Source organism: Peromyscus leucopus, chromosome 3 (assembly GCF_004664715.2).
Source record: "Peromyscus leucopus breed LL Stock chromosome 3, UCI_PerLeu_2.1, whole genome shotgun sequence".
Taxonomy (NCBI): domain Eukaryota; kingdom Metazoa; phylum Chordata; class Mammalia; order Rodentia; family Cricetidae; genus Peromyscus; species Peromyscus leucopus.
In genome coordinates this window covers 76,391,796-76,407,118 of record NC_051065.1, presented here as the reverse complement: position 1 = coordinate 76,407,118, position 15,323 = coordinate 76,391,796, and the positions used below count along the sequence as shown (strand labels likewise).

The window sequence follows — 15,323 nt, the reverse complement described above, 5'->3', positions numbered from 1 at the left end:
TCATTTTATTTCCTATTCAACATTGGTAATTCTAGGAAAGGATGTATTTGGATTTTCTAGTTTACTTGTTTTTGTTTGTTTTGTTTTGTCATTGAATTGACTGTTTCATGACAGAGACACAAAATAAAGCTATATCAAACAAGAGAATGGATAGATGGCTTCAGGTTAGCTGCCAATCACCACTTTTAATTCAGTCTGTTTATAATGAATTCATGATCATAGAGACCAAATGGTGGAAAACTCAAAGACGTTTTCATTTTAGAGAATGTATTCTTCTGGATTAAAATTCAAATTGAGGGTGTCAGGATCAAAAGTAAGATCTTTTCAAACTCTATTTCTTTTTTCTTGATGAATAGAAATGTCCAACTAACTAGCACGCTCTTGTGCCATTATCAACATCATACTTTGTTATATCAAAGTCTCACATCCCTCCAAAACAGCTCTCACTCCCCTTAATTGTTTACTCCCCTGTAGAGAGCCTATGGCCAGCTGCATGGCTGCTTAGGCCGTCTTAACCCTCTCCTAGTCTGGGCTGAGTTCATTTTTGTCTTAGGAAATGGGAGACACAGTCTGGTCAGTTTAACAGTCTCATCCTCTGCAACTTAACACTAAACTTTATGATTCTCCCAGATTTTCCCTTGTCCTGGCTCTCTCCTTTCCTGGTGCTTTTCATCCTTTTATGTTGGTTGAGCTGCTCAGTCCTAAACCTTCTACTTAGCCGACAGAGACCGACACCATTCATCCAAAGAATGAGATGGTTGTGTCCAGGGTTAGCCACATGAATTGCCCCATATTTTGAGACTCAATAAACAGGACTTTTTTGCCCCTTGAACATTTTTTTATTTTTTAAAATATTTATCTGTGTTCTCAGATAGCTTGAGTTCCTTTAAACTTTTCAAACCTTGTTCTTTATGACTTAGTATTTCAGGTGAGCATGCTTAGCTTTCCTATTTTGCTGTGAAGTCTTCCTGAGCTTTAGGCGGTCATCACTGATTTTGTAGTTCTGGCACATTCTAAAACAAAGCACTGACTTAGAAGTTAGAAGGCAAGAGGGCAGACTCACTCTTCTCACTGCCTGGGGGCTGGTTCTTAACTTCTTCAGATCCCAGTAGTCTTATCTCTCAGCAGTCTGGAATCAGTAGTTCTCAAACTTGGTGATCATGGGGGCACTTGAATCATTTGGGCAGCTTTGAAGTGTGTGCACTCTGGTGTGTGTGTGTGTGTGTGTGTGTGTGTGTGTGTGTGTGTGTGTGTGTTTATGTGTATAGATAAACATGTGTGTACATGTTTGTCAGCCTGCTTGTCAGTCATGTCTGGACCTTCACTTAAATACTCTGTATATGAGGTGAGTTAAGGATTTGTATCTTGATACTTGTTACCTGTTTCCCTGGGTTACTCTAAACATGTACCAAGAGTGAGAGGTTTTAAGTATGCAGTTAGCCTGGCTCTGACATTCTGGGATTACAATCTTGTCTTTCTAGATACAAAGCTTAAGCACATTTATTCTATATAGCTGCATACATTTTCAAGCTTCACAGTTGAATGAGCAGCTAGGTGTTCTCTTCTTCAAATTCTAGGCATCCCAGAAGCTAAGGTCATGGCAAGTACTAATTAGCCTTATGGAGATCACTGAATGGCAAGTGCATTTGAAGCTCCCAGTGCAGAGTATTATAAGTGGAAAATGGCATGCCATACAAGATTTACTTTGAAATCTTTTAGATATAGTTTTAAAGCTTTCTTTTTTTAATATTTATTTATTTATTTTATTTATTTTGTACAGGGCAGGGGGTGTGTTGCACCTGTGCCACAGCGTACATGTGGAGCTTAGAGAACAGCTTGAAGAGTTGGTTCTCTCCTCCCACCTTATGGGTTCCAGGCATCAAATTCTGAAATTACAAATGCAAACCATAGGGAGAGGCATGCTAATCCTACGTACTATGAAGAGAGGCACAGGGAGAAGCATGCTAATCCTGTGTACTAGGCACAGAGGCACAGGGAGAAGCATGCTAATCCTGTGTACTAGGCAGAGAGGCACAGGGAAAAGCATGCTAATCCTGTGTGCTATGCAGAGAGGCACAGGGAGAAGCATGCTAATCCTGTGTACTAGGCACAGAGGCACAGGGAGAAGCATGCTAATCCTGTGTACTAGGCACAGAGGCACAGGGAGAAGCATGCTAATCCTGTGTACTAGGCACAGAGGCACAGGGAGAAGCATGCTAATCCTGTGTACTAGGCACAGAGGCACAGGGAGAAGCATGCTAATCCTGTGTACTAGGCAGAGAGGCACAGGGTGAAGCATGCTAATCCTGTGTACTAGGCACAGAGGCACAGGGAGAAGCATGCTAATCCTGTGTACTAGGCACAGAGGCACAGGGAGAAGCATGCTAATCCTGTGTACTAGGCACAGAGGCACAGGGAGAAGCATGCTAATCCTGTGTACTAGGCACAGAGGCACAGGGAAAAGCATGCTAATCCTGTGTACTAGGCAGAGAGGCACAGAGAGAAGCAAGCTAATGCTGTGTATAGGCAGAGAGGCACAAGGAGAAGCATGTTAATCCTGTGTACTATGCAGAGAGGCACAGAGAGAAGCATGCTAATCCTGTGTACTAGGCAGAGAGGCACAGGGAGAAGCATGCTAATCCTGTGTACTAGGCACAGAGGCACAGGGAGAAGCATGCTAATCCTGTGTACTAGGCAGAGAGGCACAGGGAGAAGCATGCTAATCCCATGTGCTAGGCAGAGGCACAGGGGGGAGGCTTCCCAAATGACCCACACAGAGACTGTAAACCCTTGGTAAATAGTATCTCACAAGTCTAGCATGGCTCCTTAGTCGTCAGAATTGTCATAGTTCTATGTGCACCATCCCTGACACTCATCACTCTTTTGGTGGTGCTCCTGATTGGAAAGGTTTCACTCATCTGTTGGGGAAATTGGAATTAGACACAATTGGATATACACCTTACAGGCTGTTCCTCAGGGCAGCCCTAGCAAATTCTGTTTTGAAAGGAAGTAAGAATGGAGATAAAGGCAGGTGGTGGGTATGAGATACAGTGGTGATTTCAGTTAGGCATAGTGCCTACTCTGGACCTTGGATCTGAAGTGAGAAACCACTCAGTGGGTAGTAACCTAGAGCATTCAGGACACCTGGATAATGAGGCCTTCAAAAACAGTGTTCACCTCTTAAACCACATCTGTTTTCCAGAGCCCCTCCCTTCCTGGCAGCAAGAGAATGTGGACTCTGACGAAGCCCGCCTCTCCCCCCAGGCTGGGCGCCTGATTCACCAGCTTCTGGATGAGGACAGTGACCCCATGCTGTCCCCCAGGTTCTATGCCTATGGGCAGAGCAGGCAGTACCTGGATGACACAGAAGTACCTCCATCTCCGCCAAATTCCCATTCTTTCATGAGGTATGTTCCAAGCAACTTCACCAGTCACATGACACTGGAAGAGAGGGAAGGGCTAGCCCACTGATGGCTAGCCCTCTTATAAAACTTAAGTTGGCAGTCTGTGCAAAGACACACCTCTATCCTAGTACACAAGCTGTGCTGGAGTTTCCACTTGAGCTATGGCCCAACTGCAGATCTCATTTTGAATTCCAATTAGCGCCTCCTTTCTAAAGCGCTCTCAAATTTAACATTCAGTCTTACAGTCAGTTTCAGATTGTTCTGATAACGTAAGTGGAAGTGAGAGAAACACAGACCTATTTTACAGGTGGTATATGCAGAACTCCCAGTCAGAAAATGCACCCATCCACTTGGTTTTATCAAAAGGGAGAAGATGTTTTTATTCTCTCATACCCCAGTGCCCCTTCCCGTAATTACTGGTTCTTCACGGGGCTGCTCACCCAGACCATGCTCTTTACAGGCGGAGAAGCTCTTCCCTTGGGTCCTACGATGATGAGCAAGAGGACCTGACACCTGTGCAGCTCACCCGAAGGATCCAGACCCTTAAAAAGAAGATCCGCAAGTTTGAGGACAGGTTTGAAGAGGAGAGGAAGTACAGAGTGAGTTCTCTGTGGGGTCTCCTCACCCCAACACACCCTTCAGCATGTAGAGAGAGCAGTGGCTCTCAACCTGTGGGTCATGACCCCCTTGGAGGTCACATATCAAATATCCCACATAATCAGATATTTACATGATGAATCATAGCAGTAGCAAAACTATAGTTATGAAGTAGCAATGAAATAATTTTATGGTTGGGGGTCACCATACGTGTATTGAAGAGTCACAGTATTAGGAAACTTGAGAACCACTGATGCAGAGGATACCAGAAGCAGATAAAGAAGGGCATTTTATTTGTTGAGCTGAAATTTGATTCAAGATTATCTTCTACAGTTTCCTCCTTGCGGGCTGCCTCCACTGTTAGCTCTGTCTTAGTTTCCCAAGCCAGGGACAAGAGGGGATTGTTCTAAGGGACTGCAGTGTAAGGCCACAATCCCTGTCACTTTCTTCTCCATTAGCCTCATAAGCTGAAACATGCCAATGGTAGAAAAGGAGATATGGACCTCACAGGAGTCCATGATCATAAAGGTCCATTATTTTGCCCCTAAGGAAGTCTGTGGGAGTATCAGAAATAAGCAGTAACATATTTACTCTAGACTTCCTTTTCCCAGCCCTCCCACAGCGATAAAGCCGCCAACCCAGAGGTTCTGAAATGGACAAATGACTTGGCCAAATTCCGGAAACAACTTAAAGGTAAGTGAAGTTGTACAGCCACTGGCAGAGTCTGATGTGGAACAAACCAGGAGCCAAATCCCGTGGGTCCTTCTGAGTGTCATCATTGGGGTGCCCCGGGCCGGAAGACACTTCCCAGTTCTCCCAGGTCTTCATGCGACACCATCCCAACACTTTTTATAGCCTCACATCAAACCAAACCAGACCGGGCCAGATATGAATTCCTCAACCCGCCTTCATTTCCACACACTTCTCCTAGAAGGATGGTTTCACATCAATATTTCTGAAGCAGCAGTTTAATCTAAAGGTGCACTTGCTGGAGTGTTAGCATCTCATCAGAGTTGAATCTGTGAGAAGAGTGAGGGCCCTTTCCCTCAGACAGCTTGCTGTATTTAGGGGCTTGTCACAGAAACAACTAAATGGAATAAATAAAACGGGGCATGTAGACTGGATGAAAAAGAGCTGTCAGTGTCTGGTTTTAGGCCAGCACATCTACATGCACTAAGAGAATGCATTGAAACTGTTCGTTTCTGAACTCAGAGCCCAAGCCTATGTAGCCAAAAATCAGGTGCTAAAAGCTAACACTTTCCTAGGAATTAGAGTTTGGGAAACATTTCTGAAGATCCAGGAAGAGCCTATTAGTTTGGTTTGTGTAATGATCCAGGGATTTTCTCTTACACCATGATTCAATACTCTCTGAAAAGAAGTCAGAGCTAAGCAGTTATTGGCATGGCAGTTGAAGCAATCTGGGTCCAGCCAACCTCAGCCTCATGGATCTCTGTTTCCAAATCTAATTGCCTAGAGTCAAAACTAAAGATCTCTGAAGAGGGCCTCACCCCCAGGACACGGCAACGAAGCAACACACTCCCCAAGAGCTTTGGTTCCCAGCTAGAAAAGGAAGATGAGAAGAAGCAAGAACTGGTGGATAAAGCCATCAGGCCCAGCGTTGAAGCTACACTGGAATGCATACAGAGGAAGCTCCAAGAGAAGCGAGAGGAGTCTAGCCGTCCTGAGGACATTAAGGTATGATGCTGTTAGGGAGCCTGGGGGAATGCCCATCCTAAGCCAGTGCAGCCAGCATTATGAGAACACAGGCCATGCAGATGGCTACTGATATCTTTACCACACTCACCTCCTGCTCAGCTCACTTCCCAGCCAGGAGTTCCTCTCCTCTGCTGTCTCCTGGTTTGACAACATTACGCCCAGTGAAAGGGGGAAGAGGACAAGGGACAGGGCATGTCACATGAATCCCAACAAGCACAAGGATACCTTTTATAAAAGCCGGAGTGTTTCACCTGTGGGTACTTTGGTTTCTGACTACTGATTGAAAGCAGATTGCTCTTTTGACTCCACAACAGAATGGACTTATTGAGGTTAATAGATGGCTTGACTCTCTGCGTAGAGGGATTATACGCAAATCTTTAAGAGCATGTAGCCGATAACTGCAGCTATTGCCAGACCCATTGAAGTCAGTCCATGTCTTCAGTGGGTCTTTCCTGCCCTGTGGGTGTTCCAGGTAGCTGGTGACAATGGTGCTGTGCACTCTGTGTTTCTGGTGGGAGGTCAAGAGGCTCTCTCATTCCTATGTGAGCTTTGGGCAGAGCAGTTTAACCCTTCCTTTAGATGTGCTTGACAAAATAAAGAAGGTGGAATGTGCTCAAATGTACTTCCCATGTTTTATTTCTTACCACTGTGTTTACACAGGATATGACCAAGGACCAGATTGCCAATGAGAAAGTGGCCCTGCAGAAAGCGCTTCTATACTATGAAAGCATCCACGGGAGGCCGGTATGTGATGTACCAAACCTTCTCATGAGGGTCAGTTGTCTGGTTTAGGAAAGTTTCTACAATTTAGTGCCATCCAGGAAATAGGGCCTTCAAAAGTATTAGACCTTGAACTTAACTGAATCCCAACAAACATTAGTCTGCAAGTAAACTTAAGTTGCTAATATCCTCTTGAAAGTGAAGAGAGGTAAAGGATGGAAGGGAGAGTATAGAGTGCATAAAATTCTGAAAGAAAGTGACCTCCTGCCCAAGTCAGCCAACTATAAGCTGCAGGTAACTGTAAGCTTCCACAGCCATATCTTAAAGGGATTAAGCTTGAACATCTGTCATAAAACTGTTACTCTGCGCTGCAGGACACAGCCAGCATTTCTAAAGGATTCCTGTCGGTGTGTAGAACCCAAAGTGTGAAGTCCATAATGCAGTTTTGCCTTTTTATCATATCAGGAAGCATCTGAAGTGGCTTGGCATTTAGCAAGCATGTGTTGCGTGTTTCTTGCTAGCTCTAGGGAAGCCAGTAGTGAGGCAGGCTTCTGCTCTCTTCCTTGGGGGACTTAGATATTTTTGTTGTCTATTACTCTTCATAATCTTCTTCTCAGACAGTTGACAAGAAATGCCGGGGTGTGGTGGCATACGCCTTCAATCCCAGCACTCAGGAGGCAAAGGCAGGTGGATATCTGTGAGTTTGAGGCCAGCCTGGTCTGCAGAGTGAGTTCCAGGACAGGCAGGGCTACACAGAGAAACCCTGTCTCAAAAAACAAAAACAAAAAAAACCAAAAACCAAAGGGAAAAAAATGCAACAGCAACAGCAGTTCCCCCAGGCAGGAAGCATGAAGTTTAGATTCATGGATTTTCACAAAGCCCCCAAACACGGGACTCTTCCTCCACTCTATCATAACTACTGATTCAATGAATTAATTTAATCTTTTCTCCTAAATGATACTCTCTTTTCAGTGCAGAAGCTTCCAGAATGATATATTAAGCTCCTTTTTAAACAAGGCACAGTATTAGACCGGGTTCTTCAGGGGCTAGGCAAACCCTCTACCACAGAACTATCCCTCCAGTCATGGGTTGGGGTGAGGAGGGGTGAGGATTCTGGGTGTTGTTTACCTAATAGTGAACCTAATCCTCAGTGACTGGCACAAAACTTGTCACACAGTGTAAGCCCAAGGACTAGCCACAGAAGGTGTCCAGGTGTTCTCCATTGCATTCTAGTTCTCAACAGATCAGGTTTTTGTTGTTTGTTTCGTTTTATTTTGTTTTAATGCTGGCACCCGTGCTGATTCATTTTGCTGGACTGTTCCGGCAATGGAAAAATACTAGAACTCTGGGATAATGTTCATGGTTCAGCCAAGTTTGGCTTTAGATTTTTTTTTTTTTTTAAGGCACTGAACCAAATAGTAAGTGCTCCAGAGTTCAAAGATTGTGAAATGCTGTCCTTCTGTCCTGGAGTATTCAGGACCATGAGAAGCAGAATTGAGCTGTTGTGAGCAGAGAAAGGCCCCTTTGCCACAGCAGCTCAGAATCCCAAGTGTGGAACTTGTGGCCACTAGAGGGCTTCTGTGACACTGTTTTCCCTTTGCATAGCTCTTTCCCTTGCATGGATTCTAGCTGGAATATTGACAGTCCGTCAAAAGCTTCCTGGCCGGGGTCTCCAGCCTGAGAGAGCACACAGCTGCATTCTAAGAGGATCAACCCTCATTATTGCTTCACTGGTTTGTGTGGTGGAGGGATTTTTGTTGTTGCTGCTGCTGCTGTTTTTGTTTTTTCATGGCTTTCAGCTGGGAAGATTTTCATTCTATCTCTATCTCATTCCACAGTGCAGACACCATGAGCCTCAGAATTGTAGGAATTCATCTTGGTAGACACCTCGTGCTCCTTAAGTAACCACTTGAGCTCTTGGTATTTGGTTGATAGATATCTGTGATGGGTTGTCATGGCAAGAAAAAGAGACACACAGAGACATTTATACATATATTGACCTGTAAGCTCAAAACAGAGGACGTGAAATAGCAGCTTTGGGACTGCATAGTAAATGACGGTTCTCACTGTGGCTAAAATCATGTGATCTATCTCTCCTGCCCTTGACATTAGATGACCACAGTGGGGTGAAGAGGATACTCTTCTTACCTGCCTGTTATTAAGAATACAAAGTTTTAGTGTTCCATTTCAGATAGATCAAGATTCAAGCATCTCACAAGGTAGAGAACAAATATGAATGTCATTTATCTCTGTTCCCACGTCTGTCTGCCTCTCTCTGGATCACAATGCTCTAACCTCCTCAGAAAAAAAAAAAAAAAAAAAAAAAAGCAAACTTGCCTTGATATTTGGCCAATCTGAAAATCAACGTAAATTTTTATTTCTTAGATTTCTGCTATAGTTAAACCCTAAACATAAACACAATTACACAAAAAGTACATACATTTCCGGTGCTCAGCTGTCATTCCAAGTTCCTTTATCTCATAAAATAGACTCAGAACTCGTGGGGTTTTTTTTTCTAAGTCTGCAGATTCCAATTTAACAGGCCATTGACCACCAGGATCATAGCCAAACAGTCATGTGCTACGCAGCTCTCAGCAAAGCTGTTTGCTTTAACGGAGCACGCTGTAGATGGACATGTGTGGCATACAAAAGCAAGTGGGCTTATCGTTCTGTGTGTGCTATTATTGAAGTGTGCCCTTTTCAACAAGAGTGTTGGAAGTCTTCAAAAGAACGATGTCACAGAAAAATATAACAAATAATTGAAGCCCCCTCCCCCATATCACCATTCATAATCAATGTGCAGGGGGAGAGACTAGGTTGCTTGACCAGTGCTTCCGGTTTCTTCCTAATTCTTTGCCTCGCTGGTATATTTTAACTCTGTGTTTCAAAACCACGTTGACTAACCTAGTACTGAGTATAGCCAAGTTAACGTTTAAATTATGAGTCCATACATGAACTAGCCTCTGGTTAGGCATTGTTTTGGATTTTCTGGTCTTTACACAAACATCCCACCATTCTTAACTTATAAAAGAGTTGCCATTTTCTAAATTAATGGGCCCAGAGTGCGGCCGTTAGAAGAGCCCATGATCACACTGCTAGATCCTGCTTTGTTCAGGGCTGACGCATTTGTGAATAGAGAGAAACCTGGGCTGGGAGTCAGTACATCCGGTTCTCATTTAAGCTCTGTTGCCTTGGAGAATCATTAGTCTTTGCAGTGCTCAGTTTTAGCCTCTAAAGAACAAGGTTTGTCTAGCTCTAAGATTCTATGGCTCTAATTTTGTCTTTATCATCAAAGTAAATAGGTCACTTGTTTTGTCATTCACTTTTACATCCAGGTAACATCAGTTAAATGTTGTAGAAAAGTTTTGTTTGAGGATAAGAGAAAACCATCATGATGTAAAAGCAGGCACATTGGGCTGTCCAAGCTTTATGATTTCTAGCCAGGATTTGCCTGGTTAAATGTGAACAGTTATTGGGTAAGTGTCCCCTTTAGGTTTTAAAACAGTGTCTGGCTCTTGCAGAGTAATCAAAATCAGGGCAGTAAGTGAGTAGGGCTGTTTCTATGTCACTCTGAAGACAGAATGGAAATGCTGTGCATCCCTGATCTTCTTGTCTCATGTTTATTTTTTTGTTTGTTTGTTTGTTTGTTTGTTTTGTTTTAAGATAGAGTCTCACTATGCAGACCTGGAACTTGCTATGTAGACTAGGCTGGTCTTGAACACACAGAAATCCACCTGCCTCTGCCTCCTGAGTTCTAGAATTAAAGGCATGTGCCACCACACTGGCTAATGTTGTTTTGCTTTGTCATATGAAATACATCTTAATAAGAACTCAGTTTCCACACGTTGCAAAGCCATCCAGTTCTACTACTTAAATGTAAACTTAGGCTTTGAAAGAGGGGAGAAAGAATTTTGAAGAGATAGCATATACATGTTTGGCCTAAAGTAATTTTCAAGTAATTTTGAGTCATCAACTGTTTTCTGAACTGACCTCTTGAGTTTACCATCAGAACGTGGTGCACAGAGAATTCTCATGGCCAGTGTGGTTGGTATAAGCTGAGGAGTGTGATGAACAAGCCATAAATTCACCCATGTGCCAAATGGCTCTCCAGAATGTGCTGCCCTTGCCTGCAGTCACAGCTCAAGTGTTAGCCACTAAAATAGGTGTGCAGTAGTAACAGTAGATCTGCTATTTCATATGAAATGACTTCCGAGTCGCTTTGCTGCCCTGGCAGTCATTTTTAATGAAGTAACTGATTTTAAAATCCCATTTCATATGGCACATTCTAGAAGCAGAAGCATGTCAACAACTCTTAAAACTGTGATAAAGAGGTGGAAGGAGATTATTATTATTATTGTTGCCAACAGCAGGAAATCCACAATGTTTTGCAGTGTCCTGTTAGCTGGTGAAATTTATCCAAAGTGATTTACTATTGATCATGTTGAGAAAGACAGATACAAAAGCCACACAGGACAACATATTTACATAATCCGGAACCATCTTTGAAGTTGAATCTTCCAAAGACTGGAAGAAATGGTAAAGCTCCATACCTTATGTCATTTCCTACCTGAGAAACTCTTGCTTTCTCAGGAATGCAACAGTAATAGAATGCAGAAGCCCAGCAACCAAATCTAAAAATATACTTTACCTCATTGTGCATTGAGGTACCAAAGGAAATGCATGCATACCAATGTGTTAGGCACACCTAGATAGGTTTGAACTATTCATTCACCAACATTGCAGGCATGTATAGAATGTTTCCATTGGATGAGGTGCTAAAATACCTACTCAGGATATGAAAACATAAGCCCCCACATCCAACAGGCTATACTGTAAACCAGGAGATACACACGTGAACAATTACGATAGAATGTGAAAGTGAACTGGGCGTGGTGGTGCACGCCTTTAATCCCAGCATTTAGAAGGCAGAGGTAAGTAAATCTTTGTAAGTTCGAGGCCAGTCTGGTTTACAAAATGAATTCCAGCACAGCCAAGGCTGTTACACAGAGAAACCCTGTCTTGACAAAAAACAAAACAAAACAAAAATGTAAAAGGGTTTGAAATTACAAGGCATTGTAAGTAACTTGGGGGTATGCTGTCTTAGTTAGGATTTCTATTGCTGTGATAAACACCAGGACCAAAAGCAACTAAGGAAGGAAAGGGTTTATTTCATCTTACAGCTTACAGTCTACCATGAAAGGAAGTCAGAAACTCAAACAGGGCAGGAACCTAGAGGCAGGAGCTGATGCAGAGGCCATGGAGGAATGCTGCTTACTAACTTGTTCATCCTGCCTTGCTCAGTGGCTTTTTTTATAGCACCAGGGACCACCTGCCTAGCGGTGGTGTTGCCCACAATGAGGTTCCCCCCCACCCATCAATCACCAATCAAGAAAATGCACCACAGGCCAATCTGGGGAGGGCATTTTCTTAACTGAGGTTCTCTCTTCGAAAACCACTGTGGTCTGGGTGAAGCTGATGCAAGAGTAGCCAGCACACATGGTGATGTGGAGGACAGGATCATCCTTTCAGGACGGGGCACAGGGAAAGAGGGTTACGCCAAGTTGGCTTCTCATCTGCAACTTCCAAATAAAGAAGAGAGAAACCCCCTGGCTTGCAGCGGGAATCACAGCATTAGGCGTGGGATAACCTAGTCTATTCCCGGAGTTGGAAGTACAGTGGGGAAGGGAGAAGCCACAAATGACGAAGGGTTTCAAATCCTACCCAAGGAAACGGGACTGGAGTCTGTCTTGCTGCATAGAGATTTCGAGCAGGGTGCCAGATAAAGAAAGCCAGAATGAATCACCCAGTGGATTCCAGCAATGAAAGTTCCTTGAATACTCTCTGTCTGCCAGAATCGTACTTTTAGGAGGGAACAGTTTCACATGGAAGAAATGAACTCCAATAAGTTGACTAGAGTACCATGTGGTTGTAATTATAGCAGAAACACTTGCCTTCTTCCTTGCGCCCTCTGGATAATACACCATTTGGAGATTTTGAATCTTGAGTTCTAGATGTCAAGTTCAGGTCATCCGGCTTCAAAAATATGCAGCTTTACAGGCTGAGTCATCGCACATCATCGCCCCTTAAGGAGTTTTTTGTTTTGTTTTGTTTTGTTTTGGGGGGGGGGTTAAATTTGATTTACTTATTTTTATGTGTATGGGTAATTTGCCTTCGTGTGTGTTTGTATACCATGTACATGCATACCTGGAGCCCACAGAGGCCGGAAGAGGGCATTGGATTCCCTGGAACTGGTGACAGATTATTGTGAACTGCTTCATGAGTGCTGGGGATTGTACCTAGGTCCTCTGGAAAAGCAATTAGCGCTCTGAACCCCTGAGCCATCTCTCCAGCCACCTGTCTTGAGTTTTAAAAAGACCACAGTGACTAAGAATGTACCCCGCTATTCAGATATAGAAGAAAGTGCCCTAGTGGTGTAGTTTCCACTGATCAGCAGTGTAAATCTGCAGCATTTTTATTTATTGACTAAATATTATTATCGGTTTAAATACATTTTGTAAATTGTAGCATCCTTGGGCCACAAAAGTCCAGAGCATGCTGGGACAAGGGAGAGCATGACCTGGGAGCTGGCTTCTCACGTGTCCTGGTCTTGCTTTTCAGGTGACAAAGGCTGAGCGTCAGATCATGAAGCCTCTGTATGATAGGTACCGACTGGTCAAACAGATCCTGTCCCGGGCCAGCACTCTTCCCATCATTGTGAGTGTGCCTCTTTCTCTTTCTGTTGGCAGCTCCACAGCTATACTAAGAGCACCTGATTTGGTTAGGTTTCAACTACTGCTGTGAGGAACATGACCAGGAAAGCGACTCGGGGAAGAAAGGGTTTATTCTAGCTTATAGTCTGTCATGGAGGAAAGTCAGGGGAGGGACTCAAGGAAGGAGTCGGGAATTGATACAGAGGCCATGGTGGAACACTGCGTATTGGCTTGTTTTCCATGGCTTACTCAGCCTGCTTTCTTATACAACTCAGGACCACCTGCCTATGGGTAGCACTTCCCATGGTGGGCTGGGCCCTCCCACATCAATCAGAAAAAAAAAAAAATGCCTCACAGATATGCTCCAGGCCAATCCAAAGGGGGCATTTTCTCAACTGAAGCTCCCTCCTCTCAGGTGACCCTAGCTTGCACCAAATTGACAAAAACTAACCAACACCAGGCCCTAGCCATACTCTCACTGTGAGTGTAACCCTCCCTTTCTATTGGAGGAACCCCACCTATGCATATCCTAACTGCCATTCTCATTAAAGGTCAAGCTGTAGTAGTTGAACCATCCATTGATAGCCATGTCTTACTGCCTGAGGAATGACTTGATCATATACACATTCCTCTGGCACTCATAGGGCCAGCACCTAAACCCATTCCTTGGAGACAGAGCATAAGAGGTAGGGATGGACCTTCTCCAGGCTTTTCATCCCAAAGAGCGCCTCTCTGGTTTCTGTCTGTTATAGTCTCTCCCCATTCACTGAGGGACCACTCCCTAAGAACTTCACCCAAGGAGGACCATCTAAAGAGCTCCAATGAGAAGGTCCTTGTTTTGTGGGTGATGGGGGTAGAGAGGGGGCGGAAGGAAAGAGCAGGAGCCTAGTGCTTAGGAAGTTGCCTACCATGGCCACCATCCTGAGATATAACTGCTGTTAGCACCTGGATTTGACCTTGTCAAAGGGAAACAGTAGCTCGTGTCTGGCTGTGGGAAGTATTTTAACACTGACAGACCTTCCTTAGCCAGCCTGAGAATTCCCTCCCCAGGTTAGATATGGTTGAGATCTTAGCGCGTGTCCATCTCTTAGAGAAGTATTGCCTGATTCCGCACCCTTGCCTGCTAACATAGTGCCCTTGGTTTGATAGCACTCTTAAAAGGCTTACTCTCTGTATCTGCTACTATTATCTAGCGCTTCATTTAGTCTTTTTATTCATTTCTTTGTTTCTAGGCCTAGAGTATGCTCTCATATTTCTTTTAGTAGGGCACTTGTTTTTATGAATGAGAGACAATCCAGAGACTCTAGGCAGGTGTGATTAAAGAATGTTACTCTTCTGCAAATTTCCTGCTGAATAAACTAATAAATAAAATGGCAATGTAAACTGAGTCATTGTCTCTCACCAGTTAAGAACACTTAGGGTTCCTAAATTGGGTGAATGTACAACAGAGAAGTTCAACAGCCTTCACATAGTTGTTTGGTTTTGAACTACTCTCCTTACTAATGACAGTTAGTTGGCTGGGGCTAGGGAGGAGGGTGTGGGGGTAAGTGCTTTTCTTGGGGGAGTCCTGAGAGTTGGGTTTGAAAAGCATGTGCATTCTTACTCGACTGTGTCCTCTGATTTGCGTGTGTAGGCTCTGAAGGGAGGATCCCCTAGAAAAAGAGCTTTGAGTGTATTAGTTTTGGGGGGGGGCTTTTTGGTGGGAAATGGTTATTTACTGTAGTGAAAATACAGTAGTGAATACTGGTGTGGTCAAATGGTCTGGGCTATAAGGTGAGGAAAAGCGGTTCATAACATAACCTCTCTGTTAACTTCTCACAGGGGTCCCCTTCCAGCAAACGGAGAAGCCCTTTGCTGCAGCCAATCATTGAGGGCGAAACTGCTTCCTTCTTCAAGGAGACAAAGGTGAAGAGCTGGGTGCGAACCCTGCCCTGCTAACCCCACCTGGAGGCACAGTCCTTGGGCAGCGGGTCTAGTCGCATTCCCTCCAAGCCAGCAGCTACCCGAGCCAGCTGTGAACGTTCATGACCTACTTCCCAAAGTTTTCTTCTAGTCTCCTCTTTGTTAACTTGCTCTGTTTTGCTTTTGCTTCGATCACAGAGACTGTTTTGTTCCTCACTTTGTTTTTCAAAACTCATGATTACTTCTTAGGAGCTATTTAGGGCCAAAGAGGAAA

The 15,323-nt window shown here is 44.0% G+C and overlaps 1 protein-coding gene across 2 annotated transcripts in view; it reads left to right on the top strand.

Moving 5' to 3' along the window:
* Fam13a (family with sequence similarity 13 member A) overlaps positions 1–15,323 on the top strand; it is a 92,986-nt gene that overhangs the window by 67,020 nt on the left and 10,643 nt on the right. For both annotated transcript variants that reach the window (XM_028895265.2, XM_028895264.2), the window contains 7 exons: positions 3,203–3,407; positions 3,865–4,003; positions 4,613–4,694; positions 5,476–5,696; positions 6,378–6,461; positions 13,056–13,151; positions 14,969–15,052. In XM_028895265.2, coding sequence (XP_028751098.1) covers positions 3,203–3,407; positions 3,865–4,003; positions 4,613–4,694; positions 5,476–5,696; positions 6,378–6,461; positions 13,056–13,151; positions 14,969–15,052 — 911 coding nt within the window. The remainder of the gene's footprint in view (positions 1–3,202; positions 3,408–3,864; positions 4,004–4,612; positions 4,695–5,475; positions 5,697–6,377; positions 6,462–13,055; positions 13,152–14,968; positions 15,053–15,323) is intronic.